We start from the raw sequence: 26,090 nt of genomic DNA on the forward strand, positions 1-26,090 counted from the left end.
TAAATCACAGAAACAATCTTCTGGGTTTTAGGGGAACAACCCTGTAAATGCAAAAATAGCATATTATGGGGGAAAACCCCAGTTTTCTTTCATATTTTTGTTCATAAGCAGCAAGGGGACTTGGTGGATTGAAATCTAGTTCTCTTTCTTCATTTTTCTTCCGTAAACAGAATAAACTTAATCTCAGTTTGCATTTTGCTGAGCCAGAACCTGTCTGCCTTCCTGGATCAGATTAGAAAATCCATCTGCTGTGGCAGTTTATGGCAACAGTAGCCAGAAGGATACTCATTAATATTTTATCAGCACAATATCATTTTCTACATTTGCTCAGTTTTCTTGTTTAAATGTAAAATGTATTCAATTACATCAAAGTTGCTGTATAATATCCAGTATTATGATAAAAACAGTAAATACAATATAAAAACAGAGAGCAGAAAAAATTAAATATCCAATCCTCCTGTAGGGCATATTCTTCTCTTTTTTTTCTCCCCAGGGAAAGGTAATCCAGTATTCAGTAAATTAATAACTCAGCTAGTATTTTCAGGAAATTTGACATAAGGAACTTTGCCTGACAGAGGTATTGTAAGTGTTCATATTGAATGTTACTCTTTCTACTACAAAAGCAATTAAAATACTGACAGGTGATTAAGATTTATTCTATATTAAGCTGCTGAGTAAAATATAATTGCTAATAGCATCCATTTTGTAAGGAGGGTTACAAAAAAATCACATTATATATATTGCAAGAATTTGTTTTATTTCTGACTAGGTAATGTGGCTGGTTGTAAAGGACTGTTTGAACAGTAGTCAGCAAAACCTAAAGCTCATCTTGACCAGACTTGACAGGAGAGTATTTGTTAAAAACCTTATTTCATATTTGTTTGTATTTTGGAAAATGATGCATTTGATTTGAAGAAGCTGTACTTTGAAGATTTAGGGCACGCTAATTAGGTAACATTCCTAAATACATTTTTTCTGTGTTGTATTCTTTAATACATTTTAAATGAAAAGCAGCATATATTAGTTCATCAATAGGAATGAATAATCTAGAATACGGAGAAGCAACTCTTTCCTGAAATGTGAAGAAATGAATGTTTATCAGAAACGCTTCACTGAAAATAATTCGGATCTTGTCATATAATACTGGAGATAATATAAAACTGTCCTCCCCCACTCTGCCTGCCATATACTCAAAGGCAAAAGTTAGCTTCTCTCTAACCCAATAGATAATAGTAATAGTAATACAATGTCTTTTATTCTGCAAAGCACATCTGAGTGTTTAATGCATGTTTGCATACGGAATGCATTAAAATAATCCTAAAAAAAGAGCTGGTGTATATGATAAGTTCTACTTTTGAAGATATGAATTGCATTGGCAAGAAATACATGATTTTGTATGGATTGCTGTTAGAGAAAGAGACTTACAATGCCTTGGTAAGGCCACACCTGGAATACTGCATCCAGTTTTGGTCACCACGATGTAAAAAAGATGTCGAGACTCTAGAAAGAGTACAGAGAAGAGCAACAAAGATGATTGGGGGACTGGAGGCTAAAACATATAGGGAACGGTTGCTGGAATTGGGTATGTGTAGTTTAATGAAGAGAAGGGTGAGGGGTGACATGATAGCAGTGTTCCAGTATCTCAGGGGCTGCCACAAAGAAGAGGGAGCCAGGCTGTTCTCCAGAGCACCTGAGAGCAGGACAAGAAGCAATGGATGGAAACTAGTCAAGGAGAGAAGCAACCTAGAACTAAGGAGAAATTTCCTGACAGTTAGAACAATTAATCAGTGGAACAACCTGCCTCCAGAAGTGGTGAATGCTCCAACACTAAGTTTTTAAGAAGAGCCTGGACAGCCATTTGTCTGAAATGGTATAGGGTTTCCTGCCTCAGCAGGGGGTTGGACTAGATGACCTCCAAGGTCCCTTCCAACTACTACTACTACTACTACTACTACTTATTATTATTATTATTATTATTATTATTATTATTATTATTATTATTATTATTATTATTATATTTTGATTGATTGATTGATTGATTGATTAAATTTATATGCCACCCTTCTCCCTAAGGACTCAGGGCGGCTCACAACAATAAAAAATTAAGAAACACAAAGTACAAAAATTAAAAGAGAATTAAACAATAAATATGATAAATACATGACAATTTAACTCAATAAAAGTCTAATTTAAACCATAATCAGTCCAGACCCGCTTGTTGAAATAATTTTAATGTTCATATAGTGGGTACAATTTTCTATCCTTCAAATTCAGTAGTTGCTGTTTGTGTCTTTATAACACATATTTTACTTTATTATATCTTCCACTCTTAAGAATAGTTTAATGTAAACATAAGCAAATATAATGAATGATAACATCAGTATCTGTTAAAAATGCAAAATTTTAAATTTCAAAACTAAATGTTTTTGAGACTGTATAAGCAGATAAAAGCAAGAACCAACCCAAAGCCAACAATATAACATTTTAAGAAGTTAGACCATACATTTGGTTTAAAAACAGGTTGAAATTAAAGTAAGGAGGAAGCAGAACACATTTCTTGAGAAAGGGAACACCAGAAATATAATACATTTAAAAATAAGTTTGTTCCTTCTGCATCAGTATACTGGACAGAGTTCAATTGAATATAAGCAGTACTTCAAGTAAACTTTTCCATTACAAACTTTTAAAGATCAATAAGGTATCAGCACTTTAAACTGAACTCAGAAGCAAACGAGTATAATAATGAATGGGGCTGAGAAGAGAATTGGTATACTCTGCTCTGAACACTAATACAAAGGTACACAGGGGAGTCCTTGCTATTCTCTGAGCTTGTTTGTTTTCATGCAGTCATTTCATTCCCCAACTAGGTAACATCATCAGTGTGAGTTAGTTGATGTTACCTAGTTTGGGAAAAGAAATGTCTGCAAGAAAACAACCAAGCTCAAGGACTACCAAGAACCTCTCATTTCAATCCTGAGCTACAAAAATGTTTCTTTATTGGTACAAAGGTACACTTAATTAGGATCACCAGGTTTGGGCTGCAAAAAACACATGATCTTTAGATGACAAGATTTAAAATTGTTATTCTTGTTATCATCTAGTAGTAGTACTCTGTATTTTTGCTACCATCTGTTTGAAACATCTCCGTAGACCTGGTAAGCCAATTTTCATAACACCATTACAGCCCTAGGATGATAAAAATGCCACTTTTAATACTTAAATGCTCTGGAAGCATTATTTGTTCTAATTAGTACTAATACATTTGAGGGACCAATTCATGTTTTTTATATTTTCATCATTCATTAACCTTCCTTTTATGCCTGACTAAACAGCCCATCCAGTGTGTCCATTTAGAAATATTCCAGTTTCAGACTTCCAGTTTTGCGTCATGGTGAGATGGGATGCAGGAAGGCAGAGTTCTGCCTTCCACGCCCGACTCGTCCTACTGGGGGCCCTGGAAAGGGCCTAAAGTCATCCCAAAGAAGCAATGAAGAAGGAGGGATGCCTTGTCGATCATGGAGAGGCGGTGGTCTCTCTGTTCGATCCAAGGAAAACCCTCTAAACTGGCAGGGGAAAGACTGGCCACACCTCTGTAGCCGGCCATTAGTTGCTGATAACCGAAGAACGAAAACTTTAATTAGCATCATAAACTGCATGTTGGGACTGGGTGAGAATATTGATCCTTTCATTACTATTTTACAACTGAATTTCCTGGGAAATGCTCTCAAAAAGCTTAAAACCTCTGGATGTGAATGGAAGCGGTGTTTTAAATTTTATGGGGACAGAAGTACACAATACTAAAATGAAAGTAATACAAAACTACAGTTTTGATAAATCTGAGAACTGAAATAATTGTTAAGATTTTCTCTTTGGAAAAAAATTATTGAGGTGAAATATAAGAAATCAACCCTTTGTTTTAAGAGTAGAAATGGACTTTGATTGACATCTAATGGTGGATTTGAGTACAGCACTGTAACTAGCTTCTTGGATGCTTGGTGACTTTCATCTTGGGAGAACAGCTGGCAATAAATATTTTGGCATATTTATCATCCTGGACTATAAATGCCTACTGAGCTTGGACTTTTAATTTCAAGAGCTAGTGGGAGAGAAAGAAAAATTTATCTTTTGAATTTATCTGGCTGCAGGGAGGTTGAACATTTTGAATACTTGTGGATTACAACCTGGCCTGACTGATAATTTTCAGGATACTTGAGACAGATTACTATAAAATATTGCTATTAGGACTGGATTATTAAAGCTATATACAAAACAGAAAACTAGAGGAAATTTTGTTCCACTCTTACTGAGACTGGTGATACTAAAGGATACTCAAGAAAAAACACCTTTCAAAAGGAAGGAAATACTTTCCATGTTACAGCAAATTCATCAAACAATTGTTGCACACAAAGAGGACATAAAAAGAAACCATAATGTTACTAAAAATAACCTAGATGATATAAAGGACCAAATCTCCAAACTGAAGCTACAACTGGAAAGCTCCCAGACAACAACCACAAAGTATGAACAAATAAACCAGAAATCAGAAGGTGAAGCAGAAGAAATGGACCTAGAGATGGAGGAGATAGAAGAAGGGAAATATGGACTGCCATACACAAAATACTGCAAGACCTACCTATAACAATGAAAATACAAAAGACCCTTTGCTCTTTTCTCCAAAATACACCTGATGACAAGGAAGAAGATTCTAGAAAATGGAACATAGAGCGGGCAGGGGAAATGTCTAGGGTAGAGGTCCCCAACCTTTTGGGCACCAGGGACTGGTTCCATGGAGAAGGGGCATGGTTTTCTGTACTGCCTGCATCTCGCAGATGGGGCTTTGCTTTTTTGTGCGGACTGGTTTCTGGCATGCTGCAGCCCAGTACTGGTCCACAGACCAGGGGTTGGGAACCCCTGATCTAGGGAATGAGGATGGGCAGAGTTCCCCCCCAAAAATATCTAAATTGTCTTTCTCATGCCAAGCAGCTTTCACAAAAACAGAAAGAAAATTCTTGGGTGATTTAATTCCCTTGGCCTGGAAAACTGCTTGGCAAAGAAAGAAAGCGAGAGTTAAACTTAAAAAAATAGAGGATTTGATCTATAATTGGGGGCACTATCTGTTTAATATACCTGTTTGAATATGATTAAAAGAACCCTTAGATATAACTAGATTTTTATAATGGAAGATATGATTTAGAACTAAAATAGCATTTTTCTTCTTTTTTTGATATGGGAAATTTGAAAAAAAGAGGAGGATTGGTATGAATAAATTTTTTAGCTATATAAATGTAATAAATATTGAGAAAATCATAACTGACAAAGATGCTTTAAATATTGATGAGAAATCAAACTTTAATAAGAGCATGAAAAACAGGATATTGACATGAATTGATATTGTTATTTCTATAATAGTAAAATATGATGAAGATGTTTATATCTAATTTTGTATACATCAACAGTACTAAGAATTGTAATTGTTTAATGAGGGGGAAAGGGAAAAATATGGGGAAGAAAGGAAAATCAAAGAAAAAATTCTGGATTGTGCAGTACTGAATAAATTTATATTGAAGAAGTTAATGTTAAATATGTGAACCCAGACAACATTGTTCACCAAGCTCTAAAGATTATATATTTTTTAAATTAATAAAACTTATAAAAATAAAAAAATAAAATATTCCAGTTTCACTTTAAATAATTGCTGCCTTCTTTCTTTTAATTCTTTCTGGATAGAAAGAGTTAATCATGTAAGTAGAACAGAAATTCAGTCACTTATAGAACCGGCCAAATGCCTCTCAACGTATCTTACCTTATCTCAGCAACAAATGGATGGTGTTGTGAGAATACTATAAAATTAAGTTTTCTATATATGATCATTCAGAACATTTTCAAATGAGATCTTTGTAGGTTAAAGAACAATTAACAGATTCTAGTTAACCATAAATCTCTTTTAAGGCATCTATGCCAAGAAGTATTATGTATGCCTGTTTACATTTTTGCTGAAAAACTTATTGATTTACTGTATAAGAAACAATATTAATGAACAATCTAATTGCATTGCTACTTTCAGCCACAACGGTTCTTTCAGTTAAAGGACACTCACATGCTGCTGCTGCTGTGTATAAGATGATACTTTTATCCAGTGTATCAAAATTTGTATTTATATCTACTGCATATCTATTTGGTCAGCTCATGGCAGCGAACTTACTTAATATTAATGCCTTCTATTTTCCCCACAGCAACAACCCTGTTAGCTGGGTTGGGCTGAGAGTGACTGGTCCAAAATCACCCAGCCAGTTTCATGTCTAGAATCCACAGTCTCTTGGTTTCTAGATCAGCACCTTGGCCATTGCACCAAACTGGCTCCCATAATGCAACTCTTCTGCAGTTAAAATCTGTCACATCCCATTTCTAGGCATTAAAACTGTATTCTTTGCTTACCTGAAAATGGGATAAATATGTTTATTGGGCTTGTAAAACTCTAATTGCCTTTTGTAATTTTAGCTGTAAGCTCCTGTGTGAGATTATGTGTGTATATTCACATAAGTAAAATGTGTATGCACATACCATGTTCACATAGAAGTGTTAGGTATTGAGTAAAGTTTTGTGGTTCAGTTCTATAAGTTTGTTATGCACATGTAGTTCATTTTGAGGAAAGTTACAATTGTCTAAATATAGTTCATTTTTATGATTCCAGTGTAATCTTGTAATGAATGGAACTGCATAAGGATATAGGGAACAACTTATATAATTTAACTTAAACTTATAAAAGCTAAACTCAAGAAGATCTATGCCAAAATGCTTTAATACAGTACTAATGTATATTAATATAGTAGTATAGCACCTGGAAGACACAAAGAATCAGGATCATTTGTAAGGTTGAAGCATGAAAGATTTATTCAGGTCTATCCACAAGAATCTTATCAACTAAAGTTTAACACTAATTTGGTGCTAGATAAGGGTCAGTGGAATTCAAGGGAGGCTAGACTTGAATGTCTTGTGGCAATGCAAGGACTCTAAATTGTGATGTATTTAACTCCACCCCCAGCTCTTCCTGTTCTTACCCTATAACACCATCTTAAATTATGTAATATTTTTATTCTAGAATTATTCTTTAAAAATAGCAGTAAGGATCTAGTTAAGATTGATTAAATGGGGGACCCTGTTCTTTGATATATTTCTTTCATTTCACTTGTTCTATAATGTACCACCATAAACTAAGCAATTATACTTTTTCATGCAACTGTTAATACTGAGTAATGATATTGATATTTTTTTCAGGATAGGGTGTGGGCCAATGTAGGGAAGAGTTTAAACTGCATTATTGCAATGGTGGACAGATTGCTTGAAAAGAAGAACACTCCCAGCATCAGTAAGGAAAATGAGAAAGAACTTTCATCAACGTCTCACATAAGTGGTAAGGAATGCATTTTTATTTTTGCAAAAGAAAAATAAAATAAAATGGTGAAATCAGATAGTGCTGATAGTCCAGTTCTTCACCTTTTATATTAGAGGGCTGTTTATCAGATTATGAATTGGTAGCATAATCTGATATTGCCTGAAGTTATCAATTTGACACTTATGTCCTCCCATTAAACTGCATGCTGTTTTCAAAATAAAGGTATTAGTATTATGATTAAACATTGGGATAATAGTTCTGAAACTTCTCAAAAATAGTGACCTGCATAAAGGATAATTAAACTTCAGAAATATAAAAAGGGCATGAAGACTTGAGGAACTGGCCTCTAAATTATCGCAGCTACTATTTCTAATATCATAATTTATAACTTAGTCTGAAGTATGTCCCCCTCTTAATTCCATGGAGTGTAGTCCAATGTAAGGTTTTAGAAGTACAGATTAATATTTTTCTGTATTAATTAAGAAATTAAGAAAGGTGGATTCCAACTTTTGAAAGGAACTTTCCTAATAGAGAGGGAATAGCTGGTTTAAAATGTGAGAAAAGGTATGACAAGAGAGATGAGAAAAGGAGTGAAAAATTGAAATGAAATAATATAATAGTGTGACATTGAAACTAATGAACTGAAAATGATAAACCGAAGAATATGAAGGAATACATGAATGGATGGCTTTTAAATGGAAGGAAAGAAGCCTGAAAAGCAGTAACATAATTGCTCAAAGCCAGAATTTGCAGTTTAAATAGTGAAGAAACGTAAGACTCATGAGGAAAATTAACAGCTCTAAAAACATATTGACAGTAAAACCAAAAGGGAAAGATTGGTTTGTAAAACAGACAATAGGTCTCAGGGAATACAGATAGAATGTCTGAGGTGCAAAGTTAGTGGCATGCTACATAACACTATTAATATAAGCTCAGATACTTTGGTCCAATTACCTTTATAGATAAAATTGCATGACTAATTAATTGCTACTACCTGATATATGAAAATATATCACAAAATACTTGATTTTATTGAGCAGCTTTTTAAAGAGCCTGTGTCCATAATCTGCTAAATTATGATTGTTTATTTGGAACAGTCATGTTATAAGTAGTTACTTCTTTTGTGTCATCATTTAAGATTTATATATTTATATTAGACTCTTCTCTAAGTTACCTTGGTAAAAGATGAGTTGAATGCATTCTGTAATGAAAAAAGTCAGGACCACATTAAAGCAGGAGTTCCCAACCCCCGGGCCGTGGCCCACTACCAGACCACGCACTGTTTGGAACCGGGTCACACGAATGGTGGGCTGGCACACAGATGCAGCTCCACTTGCGCGAGCAGCACCTCAAAGGTTTCTCTCTTGTGTGAGTGGAGGCCTGGTTCTCCTCTTCCCCACCCCCAGGTGGGCAGCCAAGCCACCTGCTCCTGATGCTCCAAAAGCAGCGCGATAAGAGCAAAGACTGAGTGGAACAAGCGCTCCCTGCTCATCTTTGCTAACTCCATGAGGCTGCCTGTGCAGAACAACCGATCCACTTTTGGAGCGTCGGGCAGCCTTGGTCGGTCTGAAGGAATATGAGACTGTGCCCCCAAAGGCTTTTCTTCTCCTTGCCAAAGCTTTTGCAAATGCACAAAAGGCTTAGGGAGAGGGATCTCGCCCTGCTGAAGGCCTTCGGTCCCTTTGCAAAAGTTTTTGGCATAAGAAAACCTGAAGAAACACAAAACCACGCCCCAAAGGCTTCTCTCTTGCGTGAGCTGGATGCGCTCTCCCCTGCGCCCAGCAAAGGTTGGGGACAGCTGCATTCAAGCATCTGTACATTTATTCCAGACTATTATGTCCAAGATTTCTGGCTTATGGGAAACAGGGAAACAAATGTCTCCTGTTTTCCTCCATAAAACTCTTGTAAAATGACAACCATGAGACCTATTAAACATATTTGCAGAAGAAATCAGTTTTCCACCATTTCACCCTATCTCTGCCTTTATTTTCCATTAGCTTTGTCATATTATGGGTTTTGCTGAAATAGATCAAAAATGTATGATGAGTAGTAATTAGCTGAATAGCATTTTAAGATTATCATTCTTTGAGTGTTTATAATTTTAAGAAATGGTAAAAGAAGCTTTTTATTTTTGATGGATGCATTTTTCACAGTTCAGAAAGTCATTCTAAAAGACAAAATATCTGGAGGAAAAATGCAGGCCAAAAGGGTTAGACTAAGTTAGAAATTAAGTTTACAATGAATATGTAACTCATGATTACATTAAATATCATTTTTTAAAAAGATTTTTTTGGAATTGGCAATCCTTACTTTTAGATAGCTCAAAAGTACCTCACTTTCTCAACTTGGTGAATCTTTTATTTCATTTAACAGGATTTATGCATGACCTTTGAATGCCAAATAAATTGCAACATTTCTAGAAATACAGGCGCTGAATGCCAAAATAGATGTTGGATTACCAACCACACCATGAATTTCTACAAAATGTAATCAGCTCTGTTTTATTTTTTAATCTTTGCTAAATTCTAATATTAATGTTTTTAAAATAAACAGTACAGTTTTCATGCATGCAATTGGATGCATTTCCTGAAGTTAATAGTGATGAATTATGAAATGCAGATAGTTTAATATAAGAATGTGCATCAGAGGCATCAAGCCTTCAGGTTTACGGCCTTAAGCCTAGATTTCTGAAGTGCCAAATCTTTTTTGCCTTGATGAAGTTATGGAGTACACACTTGTAAACACTGTTAGGGATTTGTTAAATAGGCTCATTTCAGCAGTTCTTATTTCTGAGACCTCATCTTTAGATCCATGGTCCCTTAGACTTTAGCAGCAAATAAATTCAAATCAATCAACTGAGCAATTTTCAATTGGCAGAGTGTGTTTTTTTTACTACTATGGATTGCAATGACATTTCCCGTTTGATTATGAACTTGACTGATAAATATTTTGGTTTGGGATATGCAAATGTTACATTTTTCAGTAAGTGATAATGAATTATTTCAAAGTGCCATTACTGATCTTTCTGTGATTGCCTTGATGGTATGCTGGGATTATAAACAGGGATTGTAACAATCATAAATACCTAGTAAAATCCTCCTCATGAAAGTCCATTAGTGCATCTGCAATAGCAATAAAAGTGCTAGACAAGTTTTTGTTTCTACCAGACTGAAACAGTTACATGTAATTATTATTCACATTTGGACTTCTCTGCATTTTTCATACAAACTAGGGAAGAAGGTCTTTCTTTTATTGGGAATAAAAGGATTTTATTCATATCTACTGAAGCAGCTGGGGGGGTACAACATAATGTACAATACCATATCTCCATAAATATTAACTTTCACATTAATTTTATATTATACTGGGAACATTTAGCAATATATGAAAAAGAATAAAATAATACAAAATGTCTACACTCTGTATTTTACTTGGCTTATCATGAAATTCTGGTTCATAAACATACTTAAAAATATTAATAAAAAGCATCAGCCTTGCAAATGATTCAATAGTGAATAGGAAATACAAAGAAATATAACATTCCCTTGGTTGTTTAATACTTGTGTATTAGATTGTACAACTCAGTAAATAATATGAATAGCTAAATTAATTATCAAAAAATCAAGATTGTTATTTGTCAAGAAATATGAACTGCAAACTGCAATGTACATATAAATATCCAAAACAACAGCAAATGTATACATTTTTATATCTTGTTAAACTACTTGGTAAACATGAGGACAAATGAAGAAATTTTAAGGCATTCATATACTCATAGAAAATTAGTGGGTACTATCTTGTGTGCTGGGAAACATCAAAGTTTGTCAAAATAATGGAAAATAACTACACATACTTCTATCCATTTAACCTACAGAAGTGTGCTTTAGCAATGTCTGTGAAACAAAAGTACAATGAATGCTATGGGAATAGATTATTTAAGTATGTGATAAAATAAACGAGATTGTTAAAAATGAATGATTGTGGACTAAATACAAAGGTGAATGGCTATAATGAAAGAAAAATATATAGGGGATTTGATCATGTAGAAAGAATGAATATTGATCTCATCATAAATCAATTATACAGTATAAACAATTGAGAAGAAGGAGATGCCTGGTAAACATATGATGGGGTTTTTCCAAAAGGGGAAAAAGAGAACATATAAAAGGCAAAAGACAATGCGTGAAGCAGTATGAGGAGGCAAGAGGTTTTTGCCAGGAAGGAAAACAGAGAGAGGTAGAGTGAATGGGAGCAAATTATTTTCAGCTATATGTACTATTTTATTTTCTTGATAGTTTCATTTCTTTGTCTTAATATTTCTGATCCTTTTATCCTCCTTGAATGTTTCTTACCTCCTAAGAGGATCCTTTGATAGTTATGTATGTTTGTTTGTGGAACAATTTTGTTTAGTTCTGTCTTTGGTTTATAGCTCTTTTGCATTAAAATTTCCCTAGATTGCCAAATTTAAATGAGAAACATATATTCACATTTATTTATTTTTTATAATTTGATGAGTATCCTTTAAGCTGGATTTCAGTTCAGTTTCCATAGTAACCATCTATGGTGTCATCAGCATTATGATTTCATTGTAGAATAAACTGGGTACAAAATATTTCTTTTAAAGAAGAAGGTTTTTATAAAGCAATAATATAATTTTTGTGCTTGTACTTGAAAGTTGGAATTCATAGATTTTATATCCCTCTTTTTTTTAAAAAAAATGTCCTTATGCACTATGCACAGAAATACGTGTGTATGTGTTCACACAAACACACATATATACAATACTCACACACACTCAGTTTATGGCATGAACAAACAGAATGGATAAATGGCATAAAATTTTTAAAAACAGCTTACTTTTTCATGACTACTAAATCAAATTTTTTTTTTGAAAAGCCATTTGCAATTGACCATTGATGAGGACCCAGATTGTTGGGGGCAATAAGCTGACTTTGTAATAATGCCGCTTGGGGGGGGCGAAAGCCCTAATAAGCAAGCATATACATAGAATGAAGGCTATTGCTAAGCACATTTAATTTGTGCTTAGATTGTAAGCCGCCCTGAGTCTTCGGAGAAGGGCGGGATATAAATGGAATTAAAATAAAAAAATTGATACTGTATTTATTAAATTAACAGTGAAATTTTGTTTCTTAACCTTTGGCTCTATTTCTACCCTATCTCATAAACTGTTTATGAAACCAACTTCCTTTATCAAAGAGATTTGTTACCAGGTGATGATATTGCATAAGTGCTAATTTATTTTGGATGTTATTGAGATACAGCATAATATGTCAATATACAGCATATTGGATAGTTATACTTTAGTGCATGCCTCTTGGTTCATGGACATCACTGAACATTTTCATGCAACAATTGGACAACCTTGTGTCTGGGATACTAGCAGGATTCCTGCCCCAGGCAGGTCGTTGGATTAGAAAACTCCACATCCCTTATAACTTTATCTATTTATTTATTTGTTTGTTTTATTTATTTGGAAAAAAGTATATGACAACCTACTTGCTCACAGCAACTATTGGCAGCTTAGAAGCAATAAAAACACAGTATAGAAAATAAAATAAAAGAAAGAAAGAAAGAAAGAAAGAACAATAAACCCACCAGCTCCCGGCAACAGCACACAATCAAATGAGCCATTTGATGTGCTCTGTCCCACTCTGAGTTCCCCAAGCCTGCTGACTATCTCAAGTCTTCAGGGCCTTACAAAAGAGTAAGTGGGGGCCAGCCTTTCTGAAGGGATGATATTCCAAAGGGAAGGAGAAGGTTGGAGAAGGCCCTTCTTCTGTGTCCTGCCAGATATACCTTTTTAAGGATGGAACCCACAACATTCCTTGCCTCCCTGCTCTGGTGGGTCAGGTGGATGTGACTGGCAAAAGACAGTCCCTCAGATAACCCTGTCCCAAGCCAGGCTTTAAAGGTGACAATCAGCATCTTGAATTGCATCCAGAAGCAAATTGGCAACCAATGCAACTCCCTCAGGAAATGTGACACATGTGCACACTGAGGTCTGCACAAAACCTTTCAGGCTGCTCCATTTTTAACTAACTGGAGCTTCCAGATGCTATTCAAGGGCAGCCCGTATAGAGTGCATTGCAATAGTCAAGGCAGGAGGTGAGTAAAGTGTGAATGACCATAAGTAGGGATTGTTGGTCTAGGAAAGGGCGTAACTGGAACACAAGCTGCAGTTGCTCAAGGGCCCTCCTGGCCATGACTGTCACCTTTTCCTCAAATAGGAGTCATGAGTCCAGGAGAACCTCCAGATTAGGCATTGGGTCTGTTTGGGGCAGTGCCACCCCATCCAAAACCAAAGGTGGCAATTCTCCATGGTCTAAAGAACCCCCAAATCAGAGTCATTCAGTCTTGCCAGGGTTCAATTTCAGCCTGTTGCTCCCCATCCAGTCCCTAACAACCTCCAGGCATAGTGAGAAGGAGGTCACGGCATTACTTAACTCACGATGAGCTGAGATAGCTGAATATCATCAGCATATGATGATATATCAGTCCATGGTGATGGATGATCTCACCTAGCAGCTTCATATAGATGTTAAACAGAAGCAGAGATAGTATTAAGAGAGTACCTCACAAAGCAGTGGACAAGGGCTGGATCTCTCACCTCCTATCAACACCAACTAAGGTCGGTCATAGAGGAAGGAAGTGAACCAGGACAACACAGAGTCCCCCACAACTCTCAAAGCTGTTCCAGAAGGATACCATGGACAAGGATATACTTCTGGACCACCAAGAAGACAAGTATACAAATATAATAAATGAAATGAAATGAAATGAAGTAGAGTAGGATAGATGGACTACTCCATCCTGCTCCCACCAGAAATCATAAAAAAGCATGACCAATGTCATTTCTGTCCCATATCCATTTCTGTCCCTGAATACTGACTGGTAAGGTTCTAGACAATTCTAGAGCCTCTGGAGCACCTACTCAACAAACTTCCCCAAAAAGGGAAGATTAGAGACAAGTTGGAAATTAACCAACAGGGTGGAATCCAGCAATGGCTTCTTAAGAAGAGGGAGGATTACAGTGTCCTTAAAATTCTAGGGCACTACTCCCTACTGCAGGGAAGCACCCACATGTCACTTCCCAGGAAGCTTTCACAAACCTGGAGGGGTATGGGTCTAAAACACAGATGCTTGCATGCATACTCCCTAAGATCCTGTACTGTACACTTCCTCAGGAGCAGCAGAGTCAAACAATTGCCAGATAACAGGGCCAGGATCTGCCCCAGGTCCCTCCACTGGATCAGCAACCATGCTGGCATCTAACTGGGAAAGAAGCTGAGCAATTTTGTCTTCCAGAAAACCAGCAAATTCCTCGGCAGGTGGACCTCTGCATCCTCCTTTATGATTCTGTAGTTCTAATTGGAGTTCATCATGCATATTTATTGCTAACTCTCATAACTATTACTTCAAACCAGCTAGGAGTCCTGAAATATAAATATTCGTAATGCCTTGGCAAAGAGGCTACTATAATTCTTTTGTTGACAGTCAAGCCTATTTTTCTAACATTGTGGAAATACCACAATAACCCCAAGGTTCTTGTTTTTGTCTATGTGTTTTAACTTCCTAGGAAAACCAAATATACCATATATCTTTCTTGTCCAAAGGCCATAATAATGATTTAATAAAGGTTTGATGGATACAGTTAGAAACAAGTATATCATGAAGGCAATTTGGAAATAAATAAATAAATTATCAGTGACAGGCACTTGCAGATTCAGAACTTTTGTTATACACATTAGAAAACTACAACATTACATTACTTTTTGACATAACCGCTATTCAAATTGAGGCACTTGTCATAACATCTTACAAGGTTTGAAATTCGTTAGTAGTAGTCGCTCAGCGCCAAATCTGTGCTATGGGGGGGGGGTAATCAAAAACATCCCAATGGTACCGCTTCAAAAGTTATTGTGTGCGTCTAGCAGTGTGCAGGCTAGCATTATTGTGAACCAACACCACACCAGAAGTAGTGCCATAGAAAATCATGCCAAATGAGTACTGTTAGTGAAGTTCATGGAGCATGGTTCAACCATCTATTCAGAAGTCTACCGTGAAACATTACCAAAACTCAGACGAGCTATCCATAACAAGCGGCGGGGCATGTTGACTTCCGGTGTGGTGTTGATTCACGATAATGCTCACCACATACCGCTAGATGCACCTAAGAACTTTTGAAGCAGTTCTGTTGGGATGTTTTTGATCACATACCGCCCCCCATAGCTCAGATACTAAGGAATTTCAAACCTTGTAAGACATTATGACAAGTGCCTCAATTTGAATGACGATTATGTCAAAAAGTTATGTAATGTTGTAGTTTTCTAATGTGTATAATAAAGGTTCTGTATCTGTGAGTGTCTGTCATTGATAACCAAACGGAAGTTCTCATGCCAAACAGGGCAGTGTTTTTCAAAATTACTATTTATTAATTTACATGACCTTGGCCTCTATGGCTACCTGTCCCATATTAACAATTCTACCAATTCATAACAATTCATAAAGACATGGCTTAAATTAAAACTTCCCTATCCCACAGGCACTAGACCAGCATTCTTCCAGTTAATCCCCATGCAAGCCTATTGCTTAGGAAAAAGTCAGGTGTTCACAGCTCTCCTGAAGGTTAAAAGGTTTGGGATTCCTTGGAACTCAAGTGGGAGGTTGGGGTGGCCACTGAGAAGGCATGTGTCTGAGGTCTTATTGGGTGACAACATTAAAGGGAAGTGTCAGCCCTCCTAGGTAAACCAGACAGAAAACACAACTAAATGAGCTAATTCTACTTTATTGAAATAGTACATTGACAGAATCTTGCAAGTCTGATGGTACAGACTTCCTGTCATCTCTACCTAAGTTTCTTCCTCTGACCAATAATCCATAGGGAATTCCTGCTTCTCTTGTGTGATTGTTTTCTATGTAACATCTCTCCCCTTGTGCCCCAAAGTCATCCACATATTCTGTTACAAGAGGGAACCTAGAGCATGCCTACCCTACCTGACCTAGTAGGATGACAGCCTTTCTGTCCCAAAAATTGTAAATTAAGGGTGTTACTCAGTTAAATCACAGGACATCCAGAATTAACTGTCATTGCATCCTAAATCAGTTGCAGCTTCCAGATAGGTTTTAGGGGCAGCCCCATACAAAGCATGTTGTAGTAATCCAGACAGAAGGTAACTAAGACATGAATGACTGTGAACAGTGTCTTTCCACAATTCTGTTCCATTATTAATTGGTCTTGCAGGTTATTAAAGGACTGCAGAGACTAGAGGTGAAACTCGCACAAAAGAGGGTGACTTTTCTATAGGGATTTTTATTAAGGCAAAATGAGTATCACCTAAATTTAGTGTTCTATGTAAGCTTTGCATGAAGCATAGCAAATGTTTATGAACTTGAATATTCCAAACATTTAGAAATGCCAACTTGTACAAGCCAGCATACATTGACATCTTATTGGATTTTAAAAGCTGATACTACACACACACTAGGTTTTAGGAAGGTAAAACTAATATGCAAGGCATTCTGACAAATTCTTTAAAGTGTGGCATATTTACTGTCCCAGATGAATTAAAGCCTTGAAGGTAAAAAGTAAGATAAAATTACTATTAATTTATACAGCCAGTAAACATTTTAAAAACTACATTTCTATCATAAAAGAATTCTCAATTCCCTAGTTTCATTGCAGTAGTTTCACTGCTGTTTTTTCATCTGTTCTTAAGAATTAAGATCATGTTTTTTAATTTGTGAAGTAATTCATTGATTGTATTGTACATTTTAGATTTTAGCCTTCTTTCACAAGTGTTTACATTATAAATTCAGACTATAGTGTTGTTTTTCATCACATTCTCTGAAAGTGTAAAAATATATTGAAAAATACAATGTTGTAATGCTGGAACATTCCAATAAATTGCCAAATTTTTAAAATTGTAATTCAAATATTTACATTGATAAAAAATATGGCCATTCAGCTATAATCTGCAGTCACCTATGAGATATGAAATAATCTCTGAGAAAACAGCAACTGCTGTTATCTAACATGGGTTATTTTGACCTGGATTTTTTTTATTTTCAGGTAGCAATCTATAATGTGTAGAATTTATCCTTGTGGAACGTTTTGTCAGGGGCATGAAGTTGATGGATACATGGTTACACTTTTGGATAACTTCCATCTTTGGACACTAAACAAGCTTTTATTTTAAGATGCTGTCACAAGGCTGCAGGAATACATCTTATGTCCAAAAGAAAGAGGCAACTGTTCATAGCAGTTATTGTATAATTGCAATAATTAGCTAAATATCTCTTTAAATAGTTGAATATCTTGGGTTTTCCTGTCACTCCTAGGTTAATATGATTGTGTAGGAATTTTGTCTGTTCTTGTCTCTGGTGTGGGGCAAGATTCTTGGTTGATGCTCCCTCCAGGTACTCTGGGTTTTATTGCCAATTTTATAGCTATTATGAATATAAAGCCACCCAGAATCATGGAATCATGCAACCTGGAGTTTAATAAATAAGTAAGTATTGTATATTTTAAAGGTACTATTAAGTTCTGGAGTTCTGTTCAGTTTCAGTTCTTAAATTGCTTTTTTTATTTTTATCTACTCTTATGGTTTAATTTAAAACATTTTTGTTGAACTTTAGCTTTTATAATATTATATTCAAATATTTTTCAAAGTTTTGCATGTCAGATGTCTACTTACTATATAATAGTGGATGTTGTTGTTAGCTGCGAAGTCGTGTCCGACCCATCACGACCCTATGGACAACGTTCCTCCAGGCTTTCCTGTCCTCTACCATCTTCTGGAGTCCATTTAAGCTCACGCCTACTGCTTCAGTGACTCCATCCAGCCACCTCATTCTCTGTCATCCCCTTCTTCTCTTGCCCTCAATCTTTCCCAGCATTAGGCTCTTCTCCAGTGAGTCCTTCCTTCTCATTAGGTGGCCAAAGTATTTGAGTTTTAGCTTTAGGATCCGGCCTTCTAAAGAGCAGTCAGTGTTGATCTCCTCTAGGACTGACCGGTTTGATTGCCTTGCAGTCCAAGGGACTCGCAGGAGTCTTCTCCAGCACCATAGTTCAAAGGCCTCAATTCTTTGGCGCTCAGCCTTTCTTATGGTCCAACTTTCACTGCCATACATTGCAACTGGGAAGACCATAGCCTTGACTATATGCACTTTTGTTGACAGGGTGATGTCTCTGCTTTTTAGTGTGCTGTCTAGATTTGCCATGGCTTTCCTCCCGAGGAGCAAGCGTCTTTTAATTTCTTGGCTACAGTCCCCATCTGCAATGATCTTGGAGCCCAGGAAAATAAAATCTGTCACTACCTCCATTTCTTCCCCATCTATTTGCCAGGAATTGAGGGGGCTGGATGCCATGATCTTGGTTTTTTTAATGTTAAGTTTCAACCCAGGTTAACAAGAGGCTCTTTAGTTCCTCTTCACTTTCTGCCATTAGAGTGGTATCATCTGCATATCTTAGGTTGTTGATATTTCTTCCGGCAGTCTTAATTCCAATTTTTGATTCATCTAGCCCTGCCTTTCTCATGATGTGCTCTGCATATAAGTTAAATAGGCAGGGCGACAGTATACATCCTTGCCAGACTCCTTTCCCAATTTTGAACCAATCAGTGGTTCTGTGTCCAGTTCTCACTATTGCTTCTTGGCCCACATATAGGTTTCTCAAGAGACAAATAAGATGGTCTGGTACTCCCATCTCTTTAAGAACTTGCCACAGTTTGTTATGATCCACACAATCAAAGGCTTTAGCATAGTCAATGAAGCAGAAGTAGATGTTTTTCTGGAACTCTCTAGCTTTCTCCATGATCCAGCGTATGTTGGCTATTTGATCTCTAGTTCCTCTGCCTCTTCGAAATCCTGCCTGTACTTCTGGTAGTTCTCGATCCACATACTGCTGGAGTCTAGCTTGTAGGATTTTAAGCATAACTTTACTAGCATGAGAAATGAGTGCAATGGTGCGATAGTTTGAACATTCTTTGGCACTGCCTTTCTTTGGAATTGGAATGTAAACTGATCTTTTCCAATCCTGTGGCCACTGTTGAGTTTTCCAAATTTGCTGGCAAATTGAGTGTAGCACTTTTACTGCATCGTCTTTTAAGATTTTGAATAGCTCAGCGGGAATACTGTCACCTCCACTAGCTTTGTTGTTGCTCAGCTTTTCTAAGGCCCACTTCACTTCACATTCTAGGATGTCTGGCTTGAGCTCAGTGACCACCTCATTGTGATTATCAGGGATGTTAAGCTCATTCTTGTATAGTTCTTCAGTGTAATTTTGCCACCTCTTCTTAATCTCTTCTGCCTCTGTTAGGTCCCTGCCATTTTGGTCCTTTATCATGCCCATTTTTGCATTAAACGTTCCCTTCATCTCTCCAATTTTCTTGAAAAGATCTCTGGTCCTCCCTATTCTATTGTTTTCTTCTATTTCTTTGCACTGTTCATTTAAGAAGGCATTCTTATCTCTTCTAGCTATTCTTTGGAATTCTGCATTTAATTGGGCATATATTTCTTTTTCTCCCTTGCCTTTCGCTTCTCTCCTTTCCTCAGCTATTTGCAAAGCTTCCTCAGACAGCCATTTTGCTTTCTTGCATTTCTTTTTCTTTGGGATGGTTTTGGTTGCTACCTGTTGTACAATGTTGCGAACCTCTGTCCATAGTTCTTCAGGCACTCTGTCTATCAGATCTAATTCCTTAAATCTATTTGTCACCTCTACTGTATATTCAACAGGGATATGATTTAATTCATACCTGACTGGCCTAGTGCTTTTTCCTACTTTCTTCAGTTTAAGCCTAAACTTTGCAATGAGAAGCTCATGGTCTGAGCCACAGTCAGCTCCTGGTCTTGTTTTCACTGACTGTATAGAGCTTCTCCATCTTTGGCTGCAGAGCATATAGTCAATCTGATTTCTGTGTTGACCCTCTGGTGATGTCCATGTGTAGAGCCGTCTCTTGGGTTGTTGGAAAAGAGTGTTTGCTATGACCATCGTATTCTCTTGACAAAATTCTGTCAGCCTGTTTCCTGCTTCATTTTGTACCCCAAGGCCAAACTTGCCTGTTATTCCGGTTATCTTTTGGCTTCCTACTTTAGCATTCCAATCCCCCATAATAATAAGGACATCATTTTTTGGTGTTAGTTCTATAAGGTGCTGTAGGGCTTCATAGAACCAGTCAATTTCATCCTCTTCAGCATTGGTGGTTGGGGCATAGACTTGGACTACTGTGATATTGAATAGTTTGCCTTGGATTCGAACTGAGATCATTCTGTCATTTTGGGGATTGTATCCCAGTATTGCTTTTCCTACTCTTTTATTGACTATGAAGGCTACTCCATTTCTTCTGAGGGATTCTTGCCCGCAGTAGTATACCTGATGGTCATCTGAATTAAATTCACCCATTCCTGTCCATTTTAGTTCGCTGATTCCTAAGATGTCAATGTTCAGTCTTGTCATCTCTTGTTTGACCACGTCCAGCTTTCCTTGATTCATGGATCTTACATTCCAGGTTCCTATGGAGAAAAAATCTTTACAGCATTGGATTTTCCTTTCACCACCAGACACATCCACAGCTGAGCGTCCTTTCGGCTTTGGCCCAGTTGCTTCATTCTTTCTGGCGCTACTAGTACTAGCCCTCTGCTCTTCCCCAGTAGCATATTGGACACCTTCCGACCTGAGGGGCTCATCTTCTAGCGTCATATCGTATTGCCTTTTGGTACTGTCCATAGGGTTTTCATGGCAAAGATACTGGAGTGGGTTGCCATTTCCTTCTCCAGTGGATCACGTTTTGTCAGAACTTTCTGCTATGACTTTTCCGTCTTGGGTGGCCCTGCACGGCATAGCTCATAGCTTCATTGAATTACGCAAGCCCCTTCGCCACGACAAGGCAGTAATCCATGAAGGGGTAATAGTGGATAGTATTTAACAAATTGCTCCAACATGTCCATCGCACATACTTGTCTGGTTCTATCATGTTAGTAATATTTCTCTTGTATTGGTTTTGCTTTGGGGTTTTTTGCAATTGTTGGGCTGTATCATTTTGTATCATTTATGTTTTCTAAAAAAGATTCTAGCATTTTTTTTAATACTCACAAGATTGTGTATAGGCAGACGTCACGTGAAATGATGTGACGGTTTGGAGCTATACAGAATCAGATCTAGCTACAACATGAAATCATGAAAATAAATGGAAGTGAATTTAATACTTAATAGATCAGTCATGGACTGCAATTTAGTGGAGTTAAGTGAGAGGATGGAATGCATGACAAAATGATATATATCATGGATATATATGTCATGGAATGCATGACAAAATGGTTTGATATGTGATGATATCATTAAGACAGAGCAAGTCCTTTCAAACTGATGCATTTTTCAAATACTGAGGGAGCACTAGTGAGTAACAAAGTGGCTTTTAATATTTAATGGGAGTGAATTCTTTTGCTTCAACTCTTATTTAATCTTTTAATCCTTTTCACCCGGGGGAGGTTCACCTGACAATATAGAGTAGGAAGATACAGAACATTTTATGGTCTTGTTTTAAACTCATTAGATAATGCCATCACAAATGGTGCAGTATTCCATGACAAGTTAAATATAGTATCTGTAATAACAGTGCTTACAGTCCAGCAAAGGGACTGAGAAAGAAAGATGACCATTTTCTGTTTTATTCTTTATTTCCTCATCTTTGAGGATAAAAATGGGAATATATTTGGAACTGAAAATATTATTAAGTATGGTACACATTCTTATAAAATAGTTACAAAGCAAAATTTGGTGATTATTTTAATGAATGTTGGAACGAAAATTATAACAATTTCTAAGGCTATTGCCAGACTGTGGAAATCTATTCCGTTCATGTTTTTTTCTGAAATAAATATATCAGAAGTATTAAATTTCCAAATTATGCAAATAGTTTCAGATAGTCACATGTACACCATATCCACATGAAATCACTAAAGAATACCAATATTTAGTGCTACTTACACTTGACAAATAGGAAATATTTTTCTCAACTAAAAAGGCATAAAATTAATTTTTGAGTTTTCTTCCATGGGTTTGGTGTCAGATTGCTTTCTTAGAGAAGTTAATTTAAGTAATTGGCCTCAATTAAATTCTGAATATGTATTTAGATTATAGTAACCTACATACTCATAATCAGGCACATAACCTTAAATCATGTACATGAATGAATTATGATAGTTACATATGTTCTGATATATTTCAATTCTACTTTGATGGTCACTGACAGTATTCCTTATTTGTTACAGGTGACTGGTATGAACAACTGTATCCTCTCATAGTTACACTGAACGACTGTATTGGAGAAGTAGTGACAAGGGCAAAGCAATCAATGTCTTTTGTTCTGCTTCAGGAGCTTGCATGTTGTTTGCCACAGTGTTTAATGTTGACACTAAGAAGAGATATAGTCTTCAGTCAAGCAGTAGGTGTTTTCTTTGTTTTATTGAAAAATAATAGATGTAAATCATTAAGCTTTCATTGAACCAACTTTAAGGACAACAAAGAATATCTTCATAACTCTGGAGCATCCTTCAACCTGGTTTCATATCATTGTGTTGAACTACAACTCATCATCTTCAGTCAGCAAGTTTGTTGGAAAATTTGAAAATTGTAGTATAACACATCAAAAAGTTCAGTCTGTTCAATGACATGTTCCTTCTGCTCTCCATTGATAGTTCACTGTTCATTGATAGTACTAAAAGATATAACCCTGAGTGCCTGCTTCTGAGCTATACTCATTGGAAGAGTATTCTACTGGCAAAGTGTTAGTCATATGGAATGCTTACTACATATTTCAGAATTCAGACACAAGAATGGTATTACAAATGCTCTTTTTTTGCCAACCCATCTGAATCCAACACTCACATTTTGATGGCTTTCTCTGGCTATGTTCTGCAATATTGAACAGTGCTTGTTCATTTACTTCAAGAAGTTTTCTTATTTCTTTTTTAATGATGATTTATAAGCCAAATAAATAAATGGTGAACAAACAAATCACACAGATAGTTACTTAGAGAAAACTACAGAGGACATTATTGTTCCAGTAAAATTGAACACTTCAACCCTGCTAGAAAACATAGCCACATGTAGAAATAATTTGTCTATAATATCTGCAAGTTAGCCCTCCTGAAGGAATTATAAAAATTATAAGTCACTTCAATAATTACATTCAATTATAATTGAATGGTCCATATTAAAAATGATCATAAAATAACATTAAGTGTTTAAAATGATTTTATAATATTTATTTACTTACTTACTTACTTATTTATTTATTTGACTTATATACCGCCCTATTCCCATAGGACTCAGGGCGGTTTACAGGGCAATTAAAACCATACAGTACAAAAGTTAAAATAAATTTAAAACAATTAATTAAATTTAAGCCCAAAAGTTAAAACTTTAAAACCCAATTAAAAACCCCTCAGTCTAGGCCAGACAGCTCAAAGAGCCAAGTTTTTAGGTCCCGGTGAAATGAACGGAGGTCGGGGGCAGTCCTAAGTTCCATAGGAAGTTGGTTCCAAAGGGCAGGCGCACCCACAGAGAAGGCCCTCTCTCTGGGAGTCACCCGCCAGCAATCCTTCACCAGCGGTACCCTAAGAAGGCCCTCCCTGTGGGTGCGCACAGGACGATGGGGAGTTAATGTCGGTAGCAGGTGTTCCCTAAGATAATCCGGACCCAAGCCATTTAGTTGTATAATGTATTATTTTTAAATGAGAAAAAATTTCTATGGAAAGTATTAAAATTGATACTGAAAGATCTGACAGTCTTTGACAACAGAATAGCAGTGAACCAAAAAGAGGAGTAGACATAAGCTAAGCTCTTGTTGATGTGATAGAGAAATCTGTGTAGTATTTTTGCCAAGAATATATACTAATCAGATCCAATATTACTTTAATTATGGCCACTGAACTTACAAACAGCAACTGCTGGAAGTTTGCTTATTGGTCTGTTTGAATTATATCCCTCCTTTATTTTATGCTTGAAAATAGACGAGCCAATAACAAAACATACGACATACTTAAAAACAAAATAATAAGGCTACCAAAATATATTTCATTCAAAGAATGAATTCATCCAGTGCTTTGGCTCAGTGCTCAGGAGTTTTCCAAGGCATTTCAGAAGGCCAACATAGTTAAAGACATACAAATTATAAATGTTTTTGAGATCATCCAATATCAGCTGAAGGAAAAGGAAAATAAGTACTAGAGCAATAGCTCCTTTGTGTTTGCTCCATGGGTCTCAGCATGATGAAATAGGATCCTTGGCTGATTGATAGGGTTGCTTTGACTTTCTAGGTCCAATCTGTATACATAATTTACATAAAGCTAAATTATGTCTGCTATAGGGTGTCTTTTATAGCTTTTGTTTTTTAATCTGGAAAAAGTGCAGGTTTTCAATTATCAGTTGAAGAACAAAAAGTTACACATCGGATCAAAGTGGCATAAAAATAATTGTATTTATAAGGAAATAAATAAAATGCACATTTTAAGATGAGATTTGGCATCTAATATCCCTTCTGAAGCTCTGGATTGTATCTATTATAAGCCTCATTAGCCATATTAATATGACCTGATGGAAATATGTTTTTAGACTTTAGCCCCTTTTCCAAAAGTTCCAGTTGGCATACATAGCACTCTTTTCTCCGCCATCTTCATCAACACTCCTCAAATAACAAACCTGTGCTACTTCTGGTGGTAATTATTAACCCAAAGTTACCCAGTGAATTTCTATGGTTAAAGATAAAACTGCATTTGCAATTTCTGGACATGATTTTGAATGTAAACATCAGGAAGATAACAGCTTATGATTAATAAAAATCCAAGTACTTACCCTCTTTCTTGCCATATACTTTCAAGACTAATTTGTATGGCAAGCATATGCTGAGCCCGTGGTTCTGTTTGACTTATATAGTTGTTGTTGTTGTTGTTATAACTTTTGACTAAAGCAATTAATATATTTATTTGTGTGGTTATTTTCATTAAACTAGCTTGCTGGATTGGTCTGTGGATTTATCATCAAGTTACATTCCAGTTTATGTGATCAAGGCTTCCTCCAGCAACTTCATACAGTGGGCCTAATTGTTCAGTATGAAGGACTTCTCAGTACATATAGTAAGTATCCACCTCAGATAAGACATTATCCATAAGACATTTATGACGGGTCAAGTCTGAGATTTTTTTCTAAAATTACATTTCTGCTTAGGACTCAGATTTCTCTTACCTGACCATTGACTTGGCTGTGGCTCTTTGCATGAATGTTGGGAGCAGGTTGGAGGTAGTACATCCATCATTCTTGACTTCTCAGTGGCTTTTGATATCAACAATCTTGATATTCTTCTGAGATGGCTCTGGGAATGGGGGTCAGTGATATGATGTTGTGTTGGTTTTCTTCCTTCCTCTACAACCAGATCATTAGTAATACTTAACTATGCTTTAGACATCAAGCATACTGAAGTCAAGAAGGTTGATAGGGAACTCATCAAAAGAGGGAAGAAGATCTTAAAGTACAAACTCAGTGGTGGAAATCTATCAAAGCAATGAATACCTGAGCAATTCCAGTCATTAGATATACAACTGGAATAATGGATTGGACTCAAGCTGATCTCGAAACCATGGATAGAAAGACCAGAAAAATAATGACAACGAATCATGTCCT

The 26,090-nt window shown here is 36.3% G+C and overlaps 1 protein-coding gene across 3 annotated transcripts in view; it reads left to right on the forward strand.

Annotated features, from left to right (window-relative positions):
• INPP4B (inositol polyphosphate-4-phosphatase type II B) overlaps positions 1–26,090 on the forward strand; it is a 208,515-nt gene that overhangs the window by 131,758 nt on the left and 50,667 nt on the right. For all 3 annotated transcript variants that reach the window (XM_081332718.1, XM_081332720.1, XM_081332719.1), the window contains 3 exons: positions 7,276–7,411; positions 22,682–22,854; positions 25,423–25,546. In XM_081332718.1, coding sequence (XP_081188844.1) covers positions 7,276–7,411; positions 22,682–22,854; positions 25,423–25,546 — 433 coding nt within the window. The remainder of the gene's footprint in view (positions 1–7,275; positions 7,412–22,681; positions 22,855–25,422; positions 25,547–26,090) is intronic.

Source organism: Vipera berus (assembly GCF_964194415.1).
Source record: "Vipera berus genome assembly, chromosome: 7".
Classification (NCBI taxonomy): domain Eukaryota; kingdom Metazoa; phylum Chordata; class Lepidosauria; order Squamata; family Viperidae; genus Vipera; species Vipera berus.